This window comes from Lasioglossum baleicum, chromosome 20 (genome assembly GCF_051020765.1).
Source record: "Lasioglossum baleicum chromosome 20, iyLasBale1, whole genome shotgun sequence".
Lineage (NCBI taxonomy): Eukaryota > Metazoa > Arthropoda > Insecta > Hymenoptera > Halictidae > Lasioglossum > Lasioglossum baleicum.
The window spans coordinates 3335157-3356028 of NC_134948.1; the positions used below are offsets into that span (position 1 = coordinate 3335157).

Genomic DNA, 20872 nt, shown 5'->3' on the forward strand with positions numbered 1-20872 from the left:
CCGACCGCCATTTGCCCATTCTGTACGGGAGAACGGTCGAGTTAAGGTGTGGCCTGCGGCGGGCTGGCTGCAAGAGGACCCGAAGGAGAGCGAGGGAGACAACGGTACAGGGTCGTGCGGTGTGTTAGAGCGAGACAGTGAGACCTAGGAGAGACAATCCGTCGTCGGTGGTGCGCGAAGATAGAGTGGGAAGAGTGAGAGGCGCGCGGGGTGAGCGAGAAAGAGAGGTGACGACGGTGTGTGTAGAGAGAAGAAAAAAGAAGAAGAGACGGCAAGCACGACGACGACGGAGAGCGGAAAAAAGAGAAAAAAAGGAACAGGAAGTCGAGGTACGGCGGCCGAGGGAAGACGCGTCGTCGAGCGATGCTGGAGGGATTCGTGAGGTGAGGGCGACGGTCTGCTCTCGGGCCGAGTACCTTGTTTCTCGCTTCGGTCCAGCGTGCGCGGAGACCCGAGCAGCATCCCTTTTATCGGGAGAGGAGAACGTGTGTGTGCCAGCCGCGCCGTCGACGTCGTCTGCCCCGCGAAGGTTCGACGCCTTTGCTAGCCTTCCGGAGCAGAGACCAGGACACAACGCACGCACGCACGCAGGCAAAGCACGCGATGCCACCGAGGATCCCGTGGAGCGGAGAGACGCGAGGTTCCCCGGAGCCCCGCGCGAGATAGACAGATCGGATCCGAGGCTCGGGCGGCGTGGATCATGCGTTTGCCGAACGGCACACAGTCCGCGGCTCCAGCGTTAATTGAGCCTGTCGTCTTTATTTACGAGAAGATCAATAATCGAGACGGGCTGCTGCTGGTGCTGCTTACCGCGGGGAAGCGGAGGCCGACGAAGAAGGTGGAGGAAGAGGAGGAGATGATGGAGTAGAGCGTGCGCGGCCCCGTACACCACTGCCGTCAGGAAGCGGTGGCCTGACACGTGAGAACGTGCACAAACAGGGACACGGACTCGCTCTGCACCCACATGCTCCGCCACGCAACTACAAGTGCCATTTCACTGTGTCTCCCACGAATTCCCAGCTCGCCGATGACTCCTGGCCCAACGCCGTACCCCTGTCCACAGTCTATGGTGCGAAGCCATGCGCCAGCACCCTGACCGTCTCGTGGCAGCAAGCGGTGTAAATGCTGCCGGACAGTGCCATAGGGTGACCGAGACCCGTGGAACACAGCAAAGCCTGAATACCTGACATAACGAGAGCTGACGTAGCCTTACCAAGCATGATGGGAGACCGCGAAGTCGCAGGCACCGGGAAACCACCTCTGTGAGGACGGAACCAGGGCCAGACGTGTCTCGCAACGAATTGAAGACCAAAGAAGCATCAGGAATAAGAGTTTAAAGCACAGGCAACAATGCCAGGAGGAAACGCTATGGAGGAGGATCTTGTGGGGCCCGAGTGGCTATTCAGGGAGCTCAGGTCGCAGGAGGGCCCCGGCAAGCTACTGATCCTCGATTGCAGGGCGCATTCCGATTTCTCCGAGACCCATATTAGAGGTTCGGTTCCTTTAGCTATACCTAGTATCATGCTGAGACGGTTGGCGGCCGGCAAGGTCGACCTGCTGTCCACCATACGGTGCTTAGATCTAAGAAATAGGGTCGAAGTGTTTCTGTGTGGAGACCAAAACAATAGAGGAACATTCGTGTTGATCGGTGACTCTACAGACCCTGCGGGACATCAGGGAGAAACGATCCAGGTCTTGAGTCGGAGACTTAGGAGCAGTGGAGGATGTGTAGCTATTTTAATTGGTAAGAATAATGGGAAACTTGCAGCATAATTTATGTGGTGGATCAGAAACAAACTGTTTCGTTGTTTAGTGGAAACAAAGTTGTAAATAACTGTGGGAGTTTGGAATTATGTAATGTACAGAGTAAAGTCCTTCGTATCCATCAATTGAGACAGTTTACAACAGTTGTGAATGAAATATTGATTTGTGCTAAGGGTATAGCTACTGAATGAAACACACTTATGCCTATGCTATAGTTCACAGAGCATTCTTGAGCTACAGCTGCTTCCATGAAACAAGGAATAGATTTTTCTTCTTTTTTCACAGGTGGTTTTAGTGCATTCAGAGATAAGTATCCTGAATGGTGTGAGGTTAGTCAAGTCGGAGGTGAATGTCCTCCTGGTCAGGATTCCAACGACGGTGAATTGATGGGTCTGAGGTCCCTTCGGATATCTACTCCGCCGACAAGGTCTTACTCGGATTCCGATAGTGATAGCACATGTGATTCTGTCGGTTAGTATTGTCGTATATACATAATTGAGAAATACCAAAATCCATGGGGAAATGTAATGAAGTTGTGTGTGGACGTTTTCTGCAGGACCCGAGGAGGATAAAGACTTTCCGGTTGAAATTTTGCCTCATTTGTATCTTGGGAATGCAGCCAACAGCTTGGACAGGGACGCATTAGCCCGCCACAGGATACAGTACATTCTCAACGTAACCCCAGATTTGCCAAATGTATTTGAAAGCGCTGGTTCGATAAAATACATGCAAATACCCATAAGTGATCACTGGAGCCAGAACTTAGCTAGTTTCTTTCCACAAGCAATTCAATTCATCGGTAAGTTGGAATGAACGTAAGGATGGCTAGATTAGACACTCCGAACATTCTGTAAGCATCTTACGAACTATAGGCATCCTAGACAAAGATTAGACTAGAACCCCCTGGTGAATACGTCGGTACATTAATGGGGATTTGCGTTGGTTTCAGAGGAGGCACGGAGCTCGCACAAGGGCGTGTTGGTGCACTGTTTGGCGGGCGTGTCTCGATCTGTGACGATCACCGTAGCCTACCTGATGCACAAGTGCAGCCTGAGTCTGAACGATGCTTTTAACTTAGTCCGTAGTCGGAAGTCGAACGTCGCGCCGAATTTCCATTTCATGGAGCAACTGCACAGCTTCGAGAAGGAGCTGAGGGACCGTGGGGACCGTAACAGGGGCAACGAACAGAGGTGTATCGGCGCGTGCAGGCCCGATGGCCCGTGCAACTGTCCCGCGCCGAGTTTCCTCAGTCCGATCGATCTGGGCCTCAGTCCTGATTCAGGTATAGAGTTCGATAGATGGGCGGCCAGCACCCCGGCCGAATGAGACGGGCCAGGGGGGACCCAATACAAATTTTAGGTCCCTCCTAGTACGCCCTATGCCATATAGTAGAAGACCCCGAAATTGAAGGGTTAACGGGAAACGAAAATTTTACATTCTGCGACATCGGTTCCGGCGAACCTGTGCACGCACGATCTAGGACACGATCTATATAGAAAGAAAGAAGGAGAGAGAGAGATAGATCCATTGTTGCTCGTCGCGTGTGCCGGCGAAATTGTTAAACGGCTCAGCCTTTCCGCTATTTTTCTACCAGACATACTTTCTCGCGAGCCATTCCTCTTCTTGTCACACCGCGAGAGTGGCTACTGAGCTTTTTCTTTTCCAAAGCTGTACCGATTTTCACTTTGTAACCCTTTGAGGATCAGCATTGGATACAGTTCGTACTCTTATTTTTTGATAGTATGGTCTGCTCCTCTGGGGAAAGTGACTGCGGACTGTCTCGTGTAAATGCTGAAGATTCGATCGATTTTCAAGTTTTTTCAGAGTGATGATCTTTATAATATACCTTTTTTTGTAGTTGATTTATATGTATATCTATTTTAACTGCAAAACCAAACATTTCTTGCACACTTTTGAAGAAACGTAACAGAAAAGAAATCGATTTTTTGACCCGTTCACACGAGACAGCGCGTTAAAGTTATAGATCCAATAAACAGGAACCAAGTAAAACTTTTTTTCCTGTTTCTAGTAATTTTAGTAAGTTGTGAAGCTACATATTTATTTACATTCGTGCCCTTTTGGGTTTTATTTTCGTAAGGCTTCAGGGTGGCCTAGCCCCTTAAGTTAAAAATCGTAGCACACTTTAAGCCAAGAGGCTTTGTGTAAAAGTGTTTTTGATATTTTGAAAAATCCTCAAAGGGTTAATGCGACGCAGGTCGCGTTCGTAGCTTAGGGGGAGAGAGAGAGAGAGAAAGAGAACTAGCGCGTTTCTCTGTGACTATTTCTTTGTCTGAGTTGGTCGCGGATAGCGTTGATCACTGAAAGTATTTTATAATTGAGCGCCGTGCCGATTCCGAGGGGTGCGCTGTGTTGTGATTGTACGTTATGAGATTATGCTTCCAAGTTTCGAGATTTTTCCGTGCAGATATCGTCATAGCGTTCGAGACAAGTGTTGAGTTCGTTGGTCAGCGCTACGTTGCCCCACACCCCTTCCAGTCCTCCCCACCCCAATACATTTCTAGGGATACACTTTTATACGTAACACTATACTCCTCGAAAGACGAAAATCTATATTTTTAATACTTACTCCCTGAACCCTTCAATTAACGAGGCTGTGTTTGTTTAAATCATCGCAGACGATGCTTATTGCCGTCAGACCTGGGCAAATTCTATCTGAAATGAAAATAAGAAATATAATTATTACACGCCGTTATTTCCAATACTGTTATGTGAAGTAATAGCAAAATTTCAAATAATTTATTATTTTCGTGTCTTTTTGTTTTAAACTTGTCGAATGATCTTCAGAATAATATTCAACAAAGGGCGTCATGATAAGTAGACAGCGGATTTTATGCATTTATCCGAAAGATGTGAACATTAAGAAAGAAAATAAATTTCTATTGCACTCGAATTTGTTGCAATTCACATAGAAAAAGTTTCATTTTGCATAAAGACCCGTTGTCTAATTGTAAATTAGACCCAAACCTGATGATCAGGTCACTGAAATATAATTTCGAAGAACAATTTCACAATGATCCAAAATAATTATACAATAAAATAACATATTATTTGAAATTTGGAATAACGTCATTTCAAAAGTGCACAGATCTGATTACTGTGAACGGAATTCAATCAAGTCGCGAACAGGTAATTTCTCTAATTACATCGTCGATCCCAGGCAATCACGTGTAAAACTATGGAAAAAAAGAAAATTAGAGAGAACGAGCGAGAGAGAAAGAGATCACTGCTTGACACACTAATTTTTAAGTTATCGGAGGTACAAAAATTTGGAGAATGTCTCGTACTCAACAGTTAGATGATAAAGTAAATCTATATATATATATATATATATGTACACATATGTAAAGTAATTTGAAACTCAAGCGTAATTTTTGACATAGTTTTTCAATACACAAAAGTGACTTATCTTGAGAAAAGGGTATTTCTCGGTGCACGCTGACTTTTCCCGGGAAAAAAAATACACGAAGAGTCGCATGCACGTGTTTTCTCAAGCGAACATCTCGGTTAAATAAATTTAAGGAGTACATCTTATGCGGATCAGTGCATTTCTATAGGGCATTCCGAATCTCTTCTACTTCCAAAACGAAAATCAGGGTCGTCGTGCACAAATACAATCGTTCTTTATTTTGTCCATCTCGTACTTTAATCGTAAACAATATCTATTGATTTTATCATGGGGGGCACAAACAATTGGACTGCAGATGTTCCTGCAAAATTTCCATTTTTATATCAACATAGCCAAGAGAAAAAATTAGAACTGTAACTAAAAAATAATCTACTTCTTTTTACAAATCATCAGTGCAAAAAGGTCAATCCGCTAATGGTGGAATTATTCGTCGAAGAAGTTCGCATACAAAATTAACACTAGATTTACGGGACGCGTTTTAATATCTTTCATTCACGATTATTGAAATCGTAAAGGTTCATCCACGAAGAATTATTCAACAAATTTATTTCTTTGGGTGTATGTGCCCATAATTATGAAATGTTGAAATAACAAGCACTATCTAACGGTTCGTTTTTCACAATATTGTAAAAATTACATTGAATTAATTTAGTTTAAAATAATGCGATGTGAAATACCTGATAAACTCTTTTTGAAATTTTCACTTGGACCACTTTCATAATTACGGGCACATATATATATATTATTACAAAAATTGTTGAAAATTAGGTAGACACTTTTGTTACTTTTATAAAATAATGTTAGTCGCCTGTAGTGCTCCGTAAGGCTAGTGTTAAGAAAAATCTAGGAGCTCGGAAGTGTAGTGGACAAATTGTAAAAAGTGTTGTTGTCTTTCCGGTCTGATTTTTGAACGAATCGTGTCCAGAAAACTGTTCTGTGCTATTTTACGGAATTCCATAGGGGTTGTTGTTGCACCTCGATCCTCGATCCTGTACGTCGACAAAAGGATGCAACTAAAACGAATGCTGTACAGCAATTTGAACACTAAATTTTTGAATTGTACGAATCAGCACTGTTTCTATTTATCTTACAGATCTCAGATATATATTTAAAATTATTTTTGTAAAAACGAAGAAGCTAATCGCATTCACATTCCCACAATGAGCCACATTGACCTGATATACTTGTAACGACTATCTTTCATGTACTATATGTATTGTTCATCGAGCATAATTGAAAAAAAGTTAATATGAGTGTACCACACGTGAAAAACACACACACACAAAACATACATACCATGATACACACAAACACACTCAGTGAATGTTATTTTTCATGTAATTAACTAAAAAAAAAAAGTTGCGGTAACGAACTCTTGACTATTTGCGAGGGCGAAAATTGATATACAACTAAGGAAATATATATTTGACGTTAATGTAATAACAATATTCTACTATTACACTGTTGTCTGTTGTATGTTTATCGGGCGTGATGCTCGAAAGATTTAATCAAATATTATGTATATTACATAAATTATTATTTTATATTCATCGTTGTACATATATTTTAATTAATTTTCATTAGAAATACAACTTATCTTACCTGAACCGAGTGTAACTATTCTTTAATGTATATATCAGTTGCACAAATCGATTCGTGGCCGTTTTTTCAAATCTGTTGTCTATCTTTCTTGTTCTGTTTCAGCAGTAAAGTAAATTAATTCGTCCACAAATTCATTTGTACAGCTAATGTATAAAAAACAGGAAACGCTCAGACGCGCTTCCAGTATTGGTTCTTGTATAAAAAGACAGTCTCGATTATGGCAAAAATGTACTTTTATTAGCATTGAAAAATTATAAGGATTCAATTGTCAAACTGAGAGAAAGGGAGAAATATAAGAAACCTGTGTTTTCAGCGCGATCAAGTCGACGAGAATACATTTGTTTAATTTACGATATCAATTACTTGAGTCTTGTGTTCGTGGTACGAGCCCCTTTAAACATTTTCTATATAATTAACTTATGCTTAAACGATCAGATTGATGATCTGTTTCGAACAATTGGCCAACTTGTCGGTGGGAACGTCTGTCTCGGACATGGTTTTCAGTATGTTCAACGTGACCTCGGACTGTCTGACCGCTTTGATTAGATTATCCCGGTCCGTCGAGTTGGAGGTCGTACACAAAAGCGTGCCTAATCCCACAAGGGTTCTGAACACTGCCTCGGGTTCGTTCAACCGAGACAAAATGTGGAACATCGTGTTCAAACACTGCGCCTTGCCGAATTTGTCATTGTGTTTGCTCAAGGCCACGGTTAAGTTCAGTATGTAAGTTGACACAGCAACCTGAAAATTATTTAACGTATTAATATCCTCCCTGGTTCTTTAGACATAAATTCTGTTGAAGTTGAATCTCACTTGATTGTTTTTGCTTCCAAGGGACTTCAAATCCGACATAAGCTTTAGGATCTCGTCTTTGCTGCTCAAACAGAGCTCCTCCCCTTTCTCGTGAGCGAACATGTTCGCCAGCAATCGGAACGTGAGCATCTGATTCGAGGCGGAGGCGTCAGGCTTCATGTGTTTCTTCGTGATCTGGAGGATCTCGTCCGTGCATAGTATGTCGTTGATCTCTTTGGACAGGACGGCGAGTCTCGTTATGTCGAGGACAGGGAACAACACATCATCTGGCCAATTCAACAGTATTTTCAACGTGTTCAAACCGTCTGTTCGTAATTGTTCGGAAGATTGGTCTTTAGCGAGCTTTACCAAGGTGTCTAGCATATCATCGGACGCTCTGAGGGCCTCGGTTTGCTTGGAGTTTAGCTCCCGTAATTTGTCTGCAAATGATCTGTAATTAACTTCCAACGGTCCTCGCGAGAACAGACAGGGTGGAACTGCAGAACAGCTATCCTACTTGAAATCGGTATTTCTGATTTATAGCTAGACTGCGGATCTTTATTTCTTCCCTTAATGATTTTAATATAGGAGAAATCAGATATTGACATGTCGTATTAAAAAGATTTTCCAACAATTTTGAATTTCATCCACTCAATTTTGCTATAAATGCATAAAGATCTGCAGTCTATTTATAATATATTGAAAAATCATCGTAGCTGTTCTGCAGGTGCACCGCGGATAGAGCGGGTTGGAATTACCTAAAATCGTCTGCAAGTTAGCCTGCTCTATCTTCAAGTATTTCGTGTGAGGGATGTAAGAGGAGTTGGGCATCCCTGTCTTCGAGGGTTCTGTGGCGCTCGCTGTCGAGCTAGGTATGTACCTGTTGCCTCCTGTGAAAGGGTCAGCAAACTGACCACTTGCATTCAAACCGGGCGAAGATTGAGAATTTTTTATTATAAAATTGGCAACCTGAAAACAAACGTCAGTCACCATGAAACAGTCCAAACAAAGGTACAACTCCTAGCAAAAAGTATCTCGTCAATAATTCAACACATTCTGCCAGGGGTACACGAATTTTCGTTCACCCATTTACCTGATCTAAATACGATTGACTGAGATCATTATCGTGAAGGAATTTTTGCGCAACGTGCCACGGGTCTTGGCCGTGGTTGTAAGGCAATTTTAACGGAGGTACCCCGTCCTGTATGTCGACAGAAAATACATAATCGTACTCTATCCCGTTGTGAAGCTTCTTCCCCGATGTGGCAGCAGTGCCACCAGTTGCCCCCATAACGTCTCCGATCATGATCCACCTCTGTTCGTTCTGGGACCAACTGTAGGCCTTAACTGCCGCCCCATCTTTTATTAGTTTGGTTTGACCGTCCTTCTGACCAGGCTGCTCTAACGCCTTTGCGTCTGGCAAACTGATAGTATAGAAATCTAATTATTTCTTATACCTTACACAGTATTATCATATAATTTGTCTTACTTTCTACATTATGTCTTACTCTTTAATCTTGATTCCTCCCAGCTCCGTTTGAGCGTTCAGCTGTGTACTCGCCACCTCCTGCTCGAACTCCTGCAAAGTCTCAGAGTCTGCGAATCTCTCCGGATCGCAGGTAAATATCCTAACAACGCCGTCAGAGGTTCCACAAACAAGGTCTTCATTGGACAATAGATCGATGCTCCACACCGATTGGCATGGCAACGTGATAGTCTGATCTTTCTGCCACACCCTGATAGTTCTATCCTCTGCACACGTAAATATCTTCACACTGTTCTCTCTGGAGATAATGCTATATATATAATTAGAGTGCGCCTCATACATCGCCACTTCGACTCCCAGCGACGCGTTCCAATGGCGCACAGTGGCGTCATTGCTGCAAGATAGGAATTCATTCTCGTTCACTACGGAGATATCCCTGACACAGTCCGTGTGACCAGACAGTTTGTGGCGTACGAATCCGTCGCTCGACCATACTATAATCAGTTTATCCGCTGAACCAGTTACGATGTTTCCATTGGACAAATCGGCCACGCACCACACAGAGGCGGTGTGGCCTGTTAGGTTCAACTGTGGTTCGCTCAAGTCATTGATGTCCCACAGTTTGGCGCTTAAATCCCAGGAACTGGATAGAAACGTTCCCTCTTTAACTCCTGCTTTCAGTTTACATACTGTGTCCTTGTGCGCTTTCAGGACCTTGAAGGGCTCGTCTTTGTCCGGCACGTAAATGCATATTGTTTTGTCGTTGCCGCCGGTTATTATGAAGCCCGTAGGATTCTTCTCGGACGGGTTCAACACGCACACAGAGCTCACGAAATTCGTGTGACCCTTGAGCGTCGCTGCGTACACGTAATCTCTGCCGTTTCTATAAAATGTATCGTAGAACGTTTTATTTAGTTTGCGTGTTTATCGGGCACCTATGTATTTATAGAATCATTGTAAACGGAAATGCATTGAGAGGTTAAATACCCAGACGGTTTCCATACACGGGCTGTTTTGTCTCGGGATGTGGAAACGATGGTCCCATCCGTGAACGTCGCCACGGCCCTCACGTCAGACGTGTGACCGAACAGCGAGGTGCTTAACTTGTAACTCTGCTGGGCCATCGGTATTTCGGTGTCGTAACAAAAAGCGTGTATACAGGATTCGTGCGAATCATGCACCGTGATAATCTTTCCAGCCAGAATGCGGAAACGCAGAGAGACAAATGGCAATTGGTTTTGACATTTAAAACGCGTTCGAGCATGCGTGACACTTGTTGGCCGTGTTCATGGGATTTCGAACGAATCCTTATCCGTGTCAAGCAAAAGAAATTTAAACAGGAACCATTCGGTTGAACCCCGTTTGCTCACCGCGGACTGCCGAGGACGAGTGAATTTGCCCTGAGATTTTCTATGGAAAATCGGGGAAAAGTCGCTCGAGTTTCCTCTATATAAATAGGTACATGCTACAGGGTGTTCGCGATAGAGGGAAATTCTGAGAGATGATTTTTTAGGATGATATAAAAGGTTATTGAAGAATCAATGAATCGCAATTTCATCTTTGTTTTCAAGTAATCGGCGATTAAAAGTTATCCTAACCCGCCAATGCCAGCGAGCGTAAGTTAGATCTAAAGGGGTGCAGACAATGGGGTAGTGTTTGAAAGACAGAGACGCAGAGATTGCTTACGTGCCGCCATTGGTCGATTTTAATTGTTAGTAACTTGGCAATGGAGAGGAAATCATAATTTCTATAATTTTTATGATTGTCTTATATGGCGGGAAAATTGTCTGTTGAATTTTGTTGATTTTTCGTGGGATAAATTCAGATAAATTGTGTTGACTGTTTTCTCTAGTAAATTTTATTTGAGCTGTTTCATTGGATTGGATCAGACCAGATCAGACTCAGGTGGTCACCAGTGGTCACTCAGGTTGGTGAGGATACAAATGTATATAATAGAGAGTGTCAGAGAGTATATCTCTGTATATAATAACAAAATATAATAAATCAATAATAAATATACTGTCTGATAAAATAAGGAGAAAAAACGAGGAGAGGAAAAATCGACCAGTTTTGGTTTGGTCGATTCTGGCCAATTCTGGCGGCACTGTAGTGCGGTGTGAACGTTTAGCGTCTGCTAACAGTTTGAGCGTTTTTCCGCTGTATGAAATGGCGCTGTACGGACGTTTAGGAAGAGCAAAATAATTCGTGCCGGAATTAGAATCATTTGCTGCTGTAATGAATATCCAATATTTTTCATTTTGCATGAATAAATTATCTTTATTGTATAATACAGACAAAAAGGATTCTCCAGTATACACCCACCAATTTTTTTAGCCCTTGAATAACAATTTTATTAAATATTTAACCATTTACGGTCACCTGTCAATAACGTGTCTTCAGTGTCTTCAGTGCACATCAGTGCACATGACATGACAGTTCAGCACAGTTCAGTGGTGATAGGGATATTTGCTCCAATTTGCTGGCATTTGCTGTCATTTGCTGTTTACCAGTCCAACCGAGAGGTAGTGTAACAGTTTGCAATCATGGCGGACCCGTTAAGCTTGCTGCGGCAATATAACGTGAACAAGAAGGAGATTATCGAACGTGAGAATCAAATAATTTTCGGAGAGTTCTCCTGGCCGAAAAATGTGAAAACCAACTACTTGACATACGGGTAAGTCATCTTTAAACTAGCCTAGCCTCAATCTAGACAGCTGTATGTAGCTTGGCTTGGTTCTTCCATTGGTCTGTCTTCTGCCTGAACACGTCCCCTACCACCAAAAATTACAATCAAACTACGGGAAAGTTGTCAACGTTTATAGCGCACGATACGCATTAAAAATATTCCCCGATCAAACGAAATATTTTCGATCGACTTTCCCCGACGATAGCTTCGGCCATCAATATTTTGGTCACGCGAACAGAAAGGAAACAACACTGCAACGTGACATTCCTGCGCGGTTGCAATTCTTTCTTTTACGACACTGAACATTGTTTCACAGGTGAACAAGAATTACTTTGAAACAAAAACATGACCCAGCACCTGTCTATGAACCAACAAAAATGAATATATTCATGTAAAACCAATCAAACTGACAATGCATTCTCTTACAGGTCTGGCAAAGAGGGGACCCCGAAGGAATACTACACACTAGAGTGCCTGCTATTTTTACTGAAACATGTGCAGCTCACTCATCCCGTGTACGTGCGTCAGGCAGCTGCGGAGAACATACCTGTGGTGCGTAGGCCTGACAGAAAGGACTTGTTGGCCTACCTAAATGGAGAAACAGCAACGTCAGCCGCCATAGACAAATCTGCTCCCTTGGAGATCCCCACTCAAGTGAAAAGAACCGCGGAGGATGGCTTGGAAAGCGGTTGCTCAAAGAAACCACGCTTCGAGGAGACTCATGTACAGAAGGTCAAGGAGCAACTTGCCGCTCGGCTGGATGCTCCTAAGGAAGCCTCTGTCACGGTGGACAACATTAAGTCTCTCTCGGAGGCGATGTCTGTTGAGAAGATTGCAGCCATCAAGGCGAAACGTTTGGCCAAGAAGCGCACAACCATTAAGGAGAACGACGACATCGGGATGGGCTCGGATCTGCGCGTGATCCTGATGGATGTTGACGATACGAAGGACATCGTTTCCAGGGAGAGACAGTGGAGGACACGCGCGACCATCTTGCAGAGCAGCGGGAAAATATTCGCGAAGAATATATTTGCAATTCTCCAGAGTATCAAGGCTCGTGAGGAGGGCAGGCAGAAAGGTCCTGCGGTTCCCACCCCTATGGTTACTCCTCGATCGACGCCGATGCGTCCTCTTCCTCAACCAGCCGTCTACAACCGTTACGATCAGGAAAGGTTCAGGCAGAAGGAGGAGACCGAAGGATTCAAAATCGACACTATGGGAACGTATCACGGCATGACCTTAAAGTCTGTGACAGAGGGTACCAATCCAGCAGTCAGGAAACCACAGCCAAACCCTTCGGCCACGCCCAGTTCTGGTTTGTTGCCGACCTCAGCTGCTAAACTGACTCCTCAGCAAGCGGCTCAGAATAAACGGCCTAGCAGGACACCCATCATCATCATTCCCAGCGCGAATACGTCGCTGATCACGATGTACAATTCCAAGGATATCCTCCAGGACCTGAAGTACCTCAGCAACGAGGAGAAACGCGCGCAAGGCACGAAGAGAGAGAACGAGGTTCTCCTGCAACGGCGCAAGGAAGGAGGACTAACCGTGCCATACAGGGTTGTCGACAACCCCCAGAAACTTACCAATGCAGACTGGGAGAGAGTTGTTGCCGTGTTCGTCATGGGACCAGCCTGGCAGTTCAAGGGCTGGCCATTCGATGGCAACCCTGTTGAAATCTTCTCGAAAAGTATGCATGCATTTATACCATAATGAACACTAAAGTTTATAAAAACTGTTCCTGGTCTAATGCTATACTAATCTGTGTTCTTACAGTTTGCGCGTTCCATTTGAAGTACGATGAGATGAGGCTGGACGCAAACGTGGCTCGCTGGGCTGTGACTGTGATCGAACTTAGCAGAACGAAAAGGCATTTGGACAGGGCTGCGTTGATGGTGTTCTGGGAACACCTGGATAAGTATGTATAAACACCTAGACTAATTATTATTATTACTGGACTGTGGAATTTTATGGAAAATAATAATAATACCGGTATATTCGCATACATTTACCAGTAATAATTTCGGTTTTTCTAATGTATAGGATACATTAACTGATTCACGATCATAAACGAGGTATTCCGCGTCTCACATGACTTATTAATAATTCTTGTTGATACAAATTTTAGTAAATATATAATATGTTATGAATATGTGTGTGTTCAAAAATCACTTAATTTTGGGAGCTACATCTGGAAGGTCTTTGGCTTAATGTTTTATGACGGTCACGGTAGACACGTCGGCGGTGGATAGTTTACCTGAATTCGGTCCCGCGCTTGTTCTTCCTTCGCACGGAGGGTTTTAAGATGGGACGTATTTATATTGTGTATACTTATATTGTGTGACTACGCTACTTGAGGGTTCTGGGGTAAGTGGCACGCAGTTTCTTTTTATTTGGAGCATCCTTTGCATTGGAAAAACCGAAAAAATACTGGTATTATTTCGGTCTCGGTACAGTTTCTTGGCATAATACCGGCATGAAAATTTTACCGATATTAAGTCCCTGCTATTAGGTCGTTCGGAAAGTAACTTCGTTCTTCATGTAGAGATGGCATCTGATGGCATCGCAAAATTAAATTAAATTCTACGAGCATGAGATCTATAAGTTGTGTGAAGAAATCATGTTCTAGACATGTTCTAGAACTTATTCTAAATGGTAAAAGATTGGCTTTCATTTTCCCTTGAGAGAACGAAATGATTTTACGAATGACATAATAATTATTACACATTGAGCATCTTCTAACTGTTTTAATTGATATCGTTACAGGCATATGATCAAGAACAAGCCGCACCTTCGATTCTGAATGGAGCAACGTCGTGGAGCATGACGAGGACTTCCGGGCGCAATATTTTCGTTTCGTATCAATCGAAGTTTGTACATACGACCAATCAGAGTCTAACGCCTGTGTACATAAGTCTGTCGGAGCGCTTTCCATCAGGAAGAAAGGATTAATCTTTTGTTTTTTTCCACGCGCAATACTTTTTGGATTATGCGAAGATTATCGTTCTTACCCGACCATATCGATGCGAAGCTCTTGATTGTTATAGTTATTTAGCGCGGAACTGACACGTGCCTATCGTTCAGCGAATCAGTTGTGTTGTTGACAAACGTAACGTGTAGAGAGAGAAAGAGAGACCTGCAATGATTTTTATTCGAGGAAGAAGAAATAAAGTGAAACGACTAATTCATGTAATCCCCGAGGTGTTTCGTTCTTTTATAGCCCCCTCCCTTTCGAAAGGATGAGAAGATAAATATTTCTTCGGTTTCGAGCGAATTAGATTTCCCGTCACGGCGTCGCTGTTCCTCGCGATTCGGGGCACGACAGATTGGAGGCCGGCCCCACGGGGCAACAATGGGAAACCGTGTTTTCCCTGGCCAGGGTAAAACGCTTCCGGGCATCGACAGTTGCCCGGCGATATCTCTCGCTGTTTACACAGACAATTGAATCTTCCTAACTCGATTACTCTCGCCCTATTAGCTCAGCGACTGCGATAGCGGAACTTTGCACTTTTTGTTCTTCGAAGCACAACCGAGATATCGTGTCGAGCATACCCTGGAAATGTGGACATTTTATTTTTGCTAATGAAAACATCGAAAAAATCAATTTCGTCATTTATGTCGAGTATACAAGTGCACGATTCCGAAATGAAATAAAACAACGGGTTAAAGGGGCACTGCATCCTTGAGCCCGGGCGTTATTTATCGGTAAATAACGTATAAATAGACTGCGGTTGTTTACACGTTATTTTTTGCAACGGAGAATCGAGAGGTTATATTAATTTTGTGCGTGGCATTGTTGGACTTTACGCGAAATAAAAATTTTCTTCCTGAATTCTTCCTGTATTTTTAAATTCTTTTAATATTTTTACTGTATCAAATTACAGCTGCTCATTTTTGCCATAAATGCGTGTAATTCGCAGTCCAGTCGTTATTTATATAATTCTAGCCCATAGAGCGTGATATTCGCACAACTTTGTGACCGCGTTTCGTTTTTGGTAATTGGGCTGCAAAAATATGAGGTGCACAATTGTCTACGGACAAATATAGCCATACTATTTATGCCTGAGGCCTCGGGCTGTAAGTTCAAGACCAACCCACTGTGCTTTAATACACCGGGTGACCAATTAGCAAGAAACAATTCCTTTCGTAGAACCCTGTAAGACGCCGGCGAACATTTTACATAAGGGAACGGGAGTTCAAAGATCGACAATTCGATTATATCGAACGATTACCGATTTACATCTTCGATCCGCCATATTGGTACCCCTATAATTGCTCTCCGATTCGACTGAATCTTTTGTGCAATGAAAAAGTGTTGACGAAAGATTTCGTTTACAATTATCTTGGAATACTTTTGGCAGCCTAACACCGATGGATTTTTCTATATGTCTTAACGATCGATAAATCCCGTGGGTGGTCTCTGCAACTTCGAGCACCGGCCGGCAGGAATAAAAACGAGCAGCAGTTTGACGGTCACTGGGAATGATATTCTAACAGGTTTTATTTCACGCTCGACGATCAAAGGTCAATCGATAGAGTGTAGAAGGCCGCAAGTGGAGCAAGTGATGCGCGTCAGGGGCCACGCTCCGCTTGTCCCAGCGCTCGGCCGCGCTGAACTTTGAAGATTAAGGTCTGCCGATCACGGAAATCCCCTTGCTGATATCAGCTCCGATCACCGGGGAAAGCTCGTTAAGCACACGTGGAAAAATTTCACACACGATAACAACAAATCGATCCGCCGCGCTGCCGCGCCGTTTCACCGTCGTGAACCGGGAACTCAGCCGCACGCTGACTTCTTGCCTCTTGTAAGCTCATTGTTTACGTTCGAATCTAATTTTACCGACCGGTTTCGCTACCGGGCATTTAAGTTCCTCTTGACAGCTGTGCAGAGAAAATATATCGAATCTTAACTATCCATGAGTACTGAATACAAAAAGAGTTCGTCCTGTTCCGGGCGGAAGAGATCATTCTAATTCAATCGGGGTGGCCAACCCGAGACGCATGCGCCAAACGCGCATTGTATTTTTGTGCGCTTACTTATTCTTTTGAATTAGACGCCAAAAAGTGAATCCATTTTTATATTTTCAACACCTGAGTGCTCTCGCTTGAATTCAATTTTTTGATGGTTTACAATTGCAGGATGTGAATTGCGGGGTTCACGACCGCGAACGCCCTGTCGTACAAGAGATCGTTGATCACTATCGTAGATTTTCCAAGCCCAACAATGAACGCAAGAAGGTAGAGTAAGTTGTATGGCGCATCTGAACTCGTACGCGAACAAAATTGACTCATGGTATGCAAAATATAAAAGGTTGGCCACCCCTGTTCTAATTACTTTCGCATTGTAAATTGGCGCGAACAGAATTTCCAAAGATCCGCAGATGGCGCTAACATAACCTACACTGAACTCCCTATAATGTTGTTAATTTTAATTGTTTGCTTTAAGGGAACTTGTAGGCGCACTGAGTGCAGTTAGGCTGTACGCAAGCGGGCATCCCAGGCATGATAGGTGGTAGATGAAGGAATCCCGGTCTGGACGGAAGGTGTTCTGTGACCTGGGCGTACACGTGATCCCTTATCTGTTGTTGCAGGCCAGCGTTGAAGTAGCTGTTGTACTGAACGTTCAAGGCGACGCTGTCTTGATCATGTTTGGGCAACGCTGTACAGGTGGCAGCGTCCGCCACGATGCTTTTCGGGAACTGGTCGGGGATGATGTTCAGCACGCAATAACTATCGCTGTAGAGGCTTCTGGAGAGATTGGAATAGATGGGGGCTAACATGGAGCCGGTCAGTTGGTCGCTCGGTCGGGTTTCATTGATACTTTGACTGGGAGGCCGGAAGGCCGACGTGTAGGCGGTTGAACCGATGCCAAGGCTGTCGCTGGCGAAGTACTCGATCGCCTTCAACAGGTCCTGGCCGCACCTCTGCAACACCAGTTGCAGCACCGACAGCTTCGTGTTGGGAAACAAACGAGCCAGAGTGTCCACCGAGGTCTGAGACACGCTGCTCTCTTTCGACTCCTCTTGCTTGCCGCCGTTGAACACCAGGCTCTTCAGCTTCGCCAGATTCTCGCCGGCCTGTCGACAAAGTGGACAGAGTGTCTCAGCTAAAGAACACCCACAGGGGGTGTACAAAGTATTCGTACACCTTTTAAGAAAGAATAACCTTTTCTAAATTGCACCCGATCGCTCGAGTTTTTATGGGGAAGTTTAAATCAACGGAAAGTTGATATATAGCAGTTTATATTCTTTTAAAATGACTTTATTTATTTTTATTTCTTTTAAAATGACTTTCCTCGAGGTAAAACTGACCTGAACACTCGAAAAAGGAAAGCGGGACCCAATTATGCAAACCTACGGGCCGTTTTCTAATTTTATTGCCTTGGAACGTCGACGGTTTTTTCAGGCAAGACCCTTCCGCGATCCTTCTACTATTCTCATTTATTTGAAGGATATTTAGGAAGTCGAGGCAATTTTGAAATGGTCGGTATATCCAATAATTAGTTTACGAATTAATGCGTAAATAATTTTAAAAAGTGTACGAACACTTTGCATACCCAGCGTCGATGTCTCTTCAAATGATAATGATTAGATTACGGGTCTTCATGCAAAATGGGAGGTATTTAGCTGCTCCACCCTGTGGAGCTTGATGATGACCTTGATGACGATGATTTATCTAGTACTAACACCTACCGTAGGGAGTTCTTGACCTTGGACCTTGGAGTCATCCTTCTTCTGGTCCTCGGACGCTGGCTGACGCTCTTCAGGCAATGGTTGTCCCTGTTTCTCGCTGTCTGTGGATGACTTAGGCTCGGTGATCGCCATGCCGAAGATCTTGCCTGGCGGTAGCCGGTTCATCTTCTGTCCAGTCGCTACCTTGGCCATCTTCAGGGCGATCGCGTCCTCGGCTGCCTGTTGCCTCTTCAGTGCCACCTTGCCACCCGCCACACAAATAACGAGATCATCATTCAGCGTTTGATTCACGAACGGATCGATCTCGGTCGTGGTTTCGGTTCCGATTTAGACACCGTGGACGTGCATATGTTCGCTCAGCGGGAAACGTCAATAGAGAGATACATATGGGACCATTTGGCACCGTTATTCCCGGCCCCCTCCGGACCACCCACGGAATTGTTTCACTTTGTTCGGGTGATCATCGATCGTGACTCTGTGTGTCCGGATACTTTTAGACTTTACGACCGAATGATGGAGGAACGATCGATCGAGCTTCGACCGCTCACAAAAGACGTTTCAGAGAATAGCTCCTGTTGCGATGATGCTGTCAGATGAAGTTTGTCATTGATAGGCGTTTGCGAGGACCTTGATACTGTTGCTCGAGAAACTGCTATTTAGGATTCCTTTATGAAGGGACAATACTAGCGTCAGCAACTATAGCTAAATATACTCTTCCAGATCCTAGCTAAAGGATCTCAACTTGCACTAATTATAAAATTAAGATCCTTTGACTATCTCAAAAGAGAATCTACTAATCTAGACATTTCCTCAACAGACAACATTGGAGTTTGGCTCGACTAGGTGGAAAATAATGATCAACTACTGAAGCAGGTGTGCTAAATACTCTTCCAGGACCCTCGATGCACGTTCAAAAATATTTCGGCCGAGGATCCACTGCACCCGACGGGTTTCCTCATCGCAAGCAAGCGTCCGCGTTTGCATCGACCGTGTCGGAAGCTGCGGGCAGGGTATCGGGTGTCATAATGCCCGCGCAAACAGAAATGAAACGCAATACCGCGCGTTAATGGATTTAATTCCCCTGTCCCCGTCACGGCAAAGAGCGCCGGCAAACGGAAGAGAACAAGATCGAGTGGCACAAGTGCGTCGAATGAAACCGGATCATCCCCCTTCCTCCATGTCTCTGTAGAGGGTTGGAAAAATCATTGACGATATCCACCAGGCTAATGAATAACACCGCGGGCTGATTAAATATCGTAAGTTTATCGATTGACCTTTCTACTTAATCGGCTTTGTCTCCTTTTCAAATGTTACTCGATGCAGAAATCAACTGAACCCTGGTCGATTAACCTTTTTCTTGATACTTGAATCCTGTGACATTACATGGCGATCCTCTCAGAGATTTTTTTCTGATGTCAATTTACTGTTTGTTATTTGATATCTGCGTATCAATTCATTGTTGACAACCCACTGACGTTGTGAATGATCGAAGGGCACTTTTTACTCGCAAATGGTACTCAAAATTTTCATTGAATAATATAATTGTCAATACATCATTGAGATAGAAGATCAAATTGGAAGAATGAACGAAAGGGTTGAACAGGACGACTTACCTGCGCCGCCATTACTCTCTGCCTCTCCGCAATCAAAGAGCACTTAGGGCAAAGACAGTCCCGGTACCGGCATTCCCTCTTGTGACCCCTAAGCCACGAGATCAGCCCGTGGTTCCGGCAACGTGCACACTTCGGCCTCCTCTGCTTAGTCTGGCCATCTTCTTCGTCCTCGTTCTCCGGCTTGCTTCTACTTTTCCCTCGCAGCATCCTCTTCCAATCACTCCAGGACGAATGAGTATGATTTATGCTACTTCCGGTGCCATCACCTCGGTTCTCCAGGTATGGAAATTGTTTTAGCAATTTTAAGCGGAGTTAGCAACCACAGGTGACAAGATTTACGCTACCAGAAATCAATTTCAGACCTCGGTGACCACCGATACTAAATTTTAGGTAATTTCCAGTCTCACTAGCCACAGATAACAAAAGTTAGGTACTTATAGAGGTAGCAAGATCTAGGTAGCCGAAAATGACAAGATTTATTCCACAGGCTTCACCGACAAGATTTAGAAGTTCAGCTACTGATGTTAGGATTCAGAAGGGGGATTATCGTTTTCGCGATTCTTGATGCCCGACTGAGCGGCAACCAGTCTTTCCTCGCCGAAAGAAATCTCCGCGGACTTCATCCGGCAGTGATTCGGACATTCTTCGCGACGATTGGCTCCGTGCATCGGGCTACGTGCCTCCAGCATCCCCCCGGACTGGCAACAAGACAAACATCCACCGGACCACCCTTTCCCGTCGATTGGTTCGCCGATGTTTGCCTTTGGTTCCCGCCACTCCTCCTGGAGGACGCCGGCTAGGCCTCCT

The 20872-nt window shown here is 44.2% G+C and overlaps 4 protein-coding genes across 4 annotated transcripts; 2 read left to right on the plus strand and 2 right to left on the minus strand.

The window, feature by feature from the left end:
- The first annotated feature begins 30 nt into the window (after positions 1–30).
- On the plus strand, positions 31–6738 carry Mkp3 (Mitogen-activated protein kinase phosphatase 3). Its single transcript, XM_076444077.1, has 4 exons — positions 31–1744; positions 2050–2235; positions 2321–2563; positions 2714–6738. Exons 1-4 carry the CDS (start codon positions 1351–1353, stop codon positions 3088–3090), a joined length of 1200 nt encoding a protein of 399 aa, XP_076300192.1. The 5' UTR covers positions 31–1350; the 3' UTR covers positions 3091–6738.
- Positions 6739–7007: 269 nt separating this feature from the next.
- On the minus strand, positions 7008–10489 carry Plap (phospholipase A2 activator protein). The gene is made up of 6 exons (XM_076444062.1): positions 10059–10489; positions 9094–9954; positions 8679–9009; positions 8344–8554; positions 7607–8025; positions 7008–7534 (listed from the first exon to the last, which is right to left on the minus strand). The coding sequence occupies exons 1-6, from the start codon at positions 10193–10195 to the stop codon at positions 7217–7219; spliced, it is 2277 nt and encodes a 758-aa protein (XP_076300177.1). The 5' UTR covers positions 10196–10489; the 3' UTR covers positions 7008–7216.
- Positions 10490–11006: 517 nt separating this feature from the next.
- Positions 11007–14953, plus strand: Hyx (cell division cycle 73 hyrax). Its single transcript, XM_076444247.1, has 4 exons — positions 11007–11745; positions 12186–13450; positions 13537–13678; positions 14527–14953. The coding sequence occupies exons 1-4, from the start codon at positions 11615–11617 to the stop codon at positions 14561–14563; spliced, it is 1575 nt and encodes a 524-aa protein (XP_076300362.1). The 5' UTR covers positions 11007–11614; the 3' UTR covers positions 14564–14953.
- On the minus strand, positions 14936–20625 carry LOC143218799 (doublesex- and mab-3-related transcription factor A2). The gene is made up of 3 exons (XM_076444251.1): positions 20066–20625; positions 18453–18692; positions 14936–17837 (listed from the first exon to the last, which is right to left on the minus strand). Exons 1-3 carry the CDS (start codon positions 20270–20272, stop codon positions 17202–17204), a joined length of 1083 nt encoding a protein of 360 aa, XP_076300366.1. The 5' UTR covers positions 20273–20625; the 3' UTR covers positions 14936–17201.
- Positions 20626–20872: the final 247 nt, after the last annotated feature.

What these genes read in the sequence shown, in the direction of transcription:
- Mkp3 (XM_076444077.1), top strand. Translation starts at nt 1,351, where the DNA reads ATGCCAGGAGGAAACGCTATGGAGGAGGATCTTGTGGGGCCCGAGTGG. An exon ending in TAGCACATGTGATTCTGTCG is followed by an intron (nt 2,236 to 2,320) that starts GTTAGTATTGTC and finishes CGTTTTCTGCAG; the next exon opens with GACCCGAGGAGGATAAAGAC. An exon ending in ACAAGCAATTCAATTCATCG is followed by an intron (nt 2,564 to 2,713) that starts GTAAGTTGGAAT and finishes CGTTGGTTTCAG; the next exon opens with AGGAGGCACGGAGCTCGCAC.
- Plap (XM_076444062.1), bottom strand. Translation starts at nt 10,195, where the DNA reads ATGGCCCAGCAGAGTTACAAGTTAAGCACCTCGCTGTTCGGTCACACG. An exon ending in CGTGTATGGAAACCGTCTGG is followed by an intron (nt 9,955 to 10,058) that starts GTATTTAACCTC and finishes TACATTTTATAG; the next exon opens with AAACGGCAGAGATTACGTGT. An exon ending in TAACTTGCAGACGATTTTAG is followed by an intron (nt 8,026 to 8,343) that starts GTAATTCCAACC and finishes GATCATTTGCAG; the next exon opens with ACAAATTACGGGAGCTAAAC.
- Hyx (XM_076444247.1), top strand. Translation starts at nt 11,615, where the DNA reads ATGGCGGACCCGTTAAGCTTGCTGCGGCAATATAACGTGAACAAGAAG. An exon ending in ACCAACTACTTGACATACGG is followed by an intron (nt 11,746 to 12,185) that starts GTAAGTCATCTT and finishes ATTCTCTTACAG; the next exon opens with GTCTGGCAAAGAGGGGACCC. An exon ending in TGTTGAAATCTTCTCGAAAA is followed by an intron (nt 13,451 to 13,536) that starts GTATGCATGCAT and finishes GTGTTCTTACAG; the next exon opens with TTTGCGCGTTCCATTTGAAG.
- LOC143218799 (XM_076444251.1), bottom strand. Translation starts at nt 20,272, where the DNA reads ATGCTGCGAGGGAAAAGTAGAAGCAAGCCGGAGAACGAGGACGAAGAA. An exon ending in AGAGAGTAATGGCGGCGCAG is followed by an intron (nt 18,693 to 20,065) that starts GTAAGTCGTCCT and finishes GCGGGTGGCAAG; the next exon opens with GTGGCACTGAAGAGGCAACA. An exon ending in AAGGTCAAGAACTCCCTACG is followed by an intron (nt 17,838 to 18,452) that starts GTAGGTGTTAGT and finishes CTTTGTCGACAG; the next exon opens with GCCGGCGAGAATCTGGCGAA.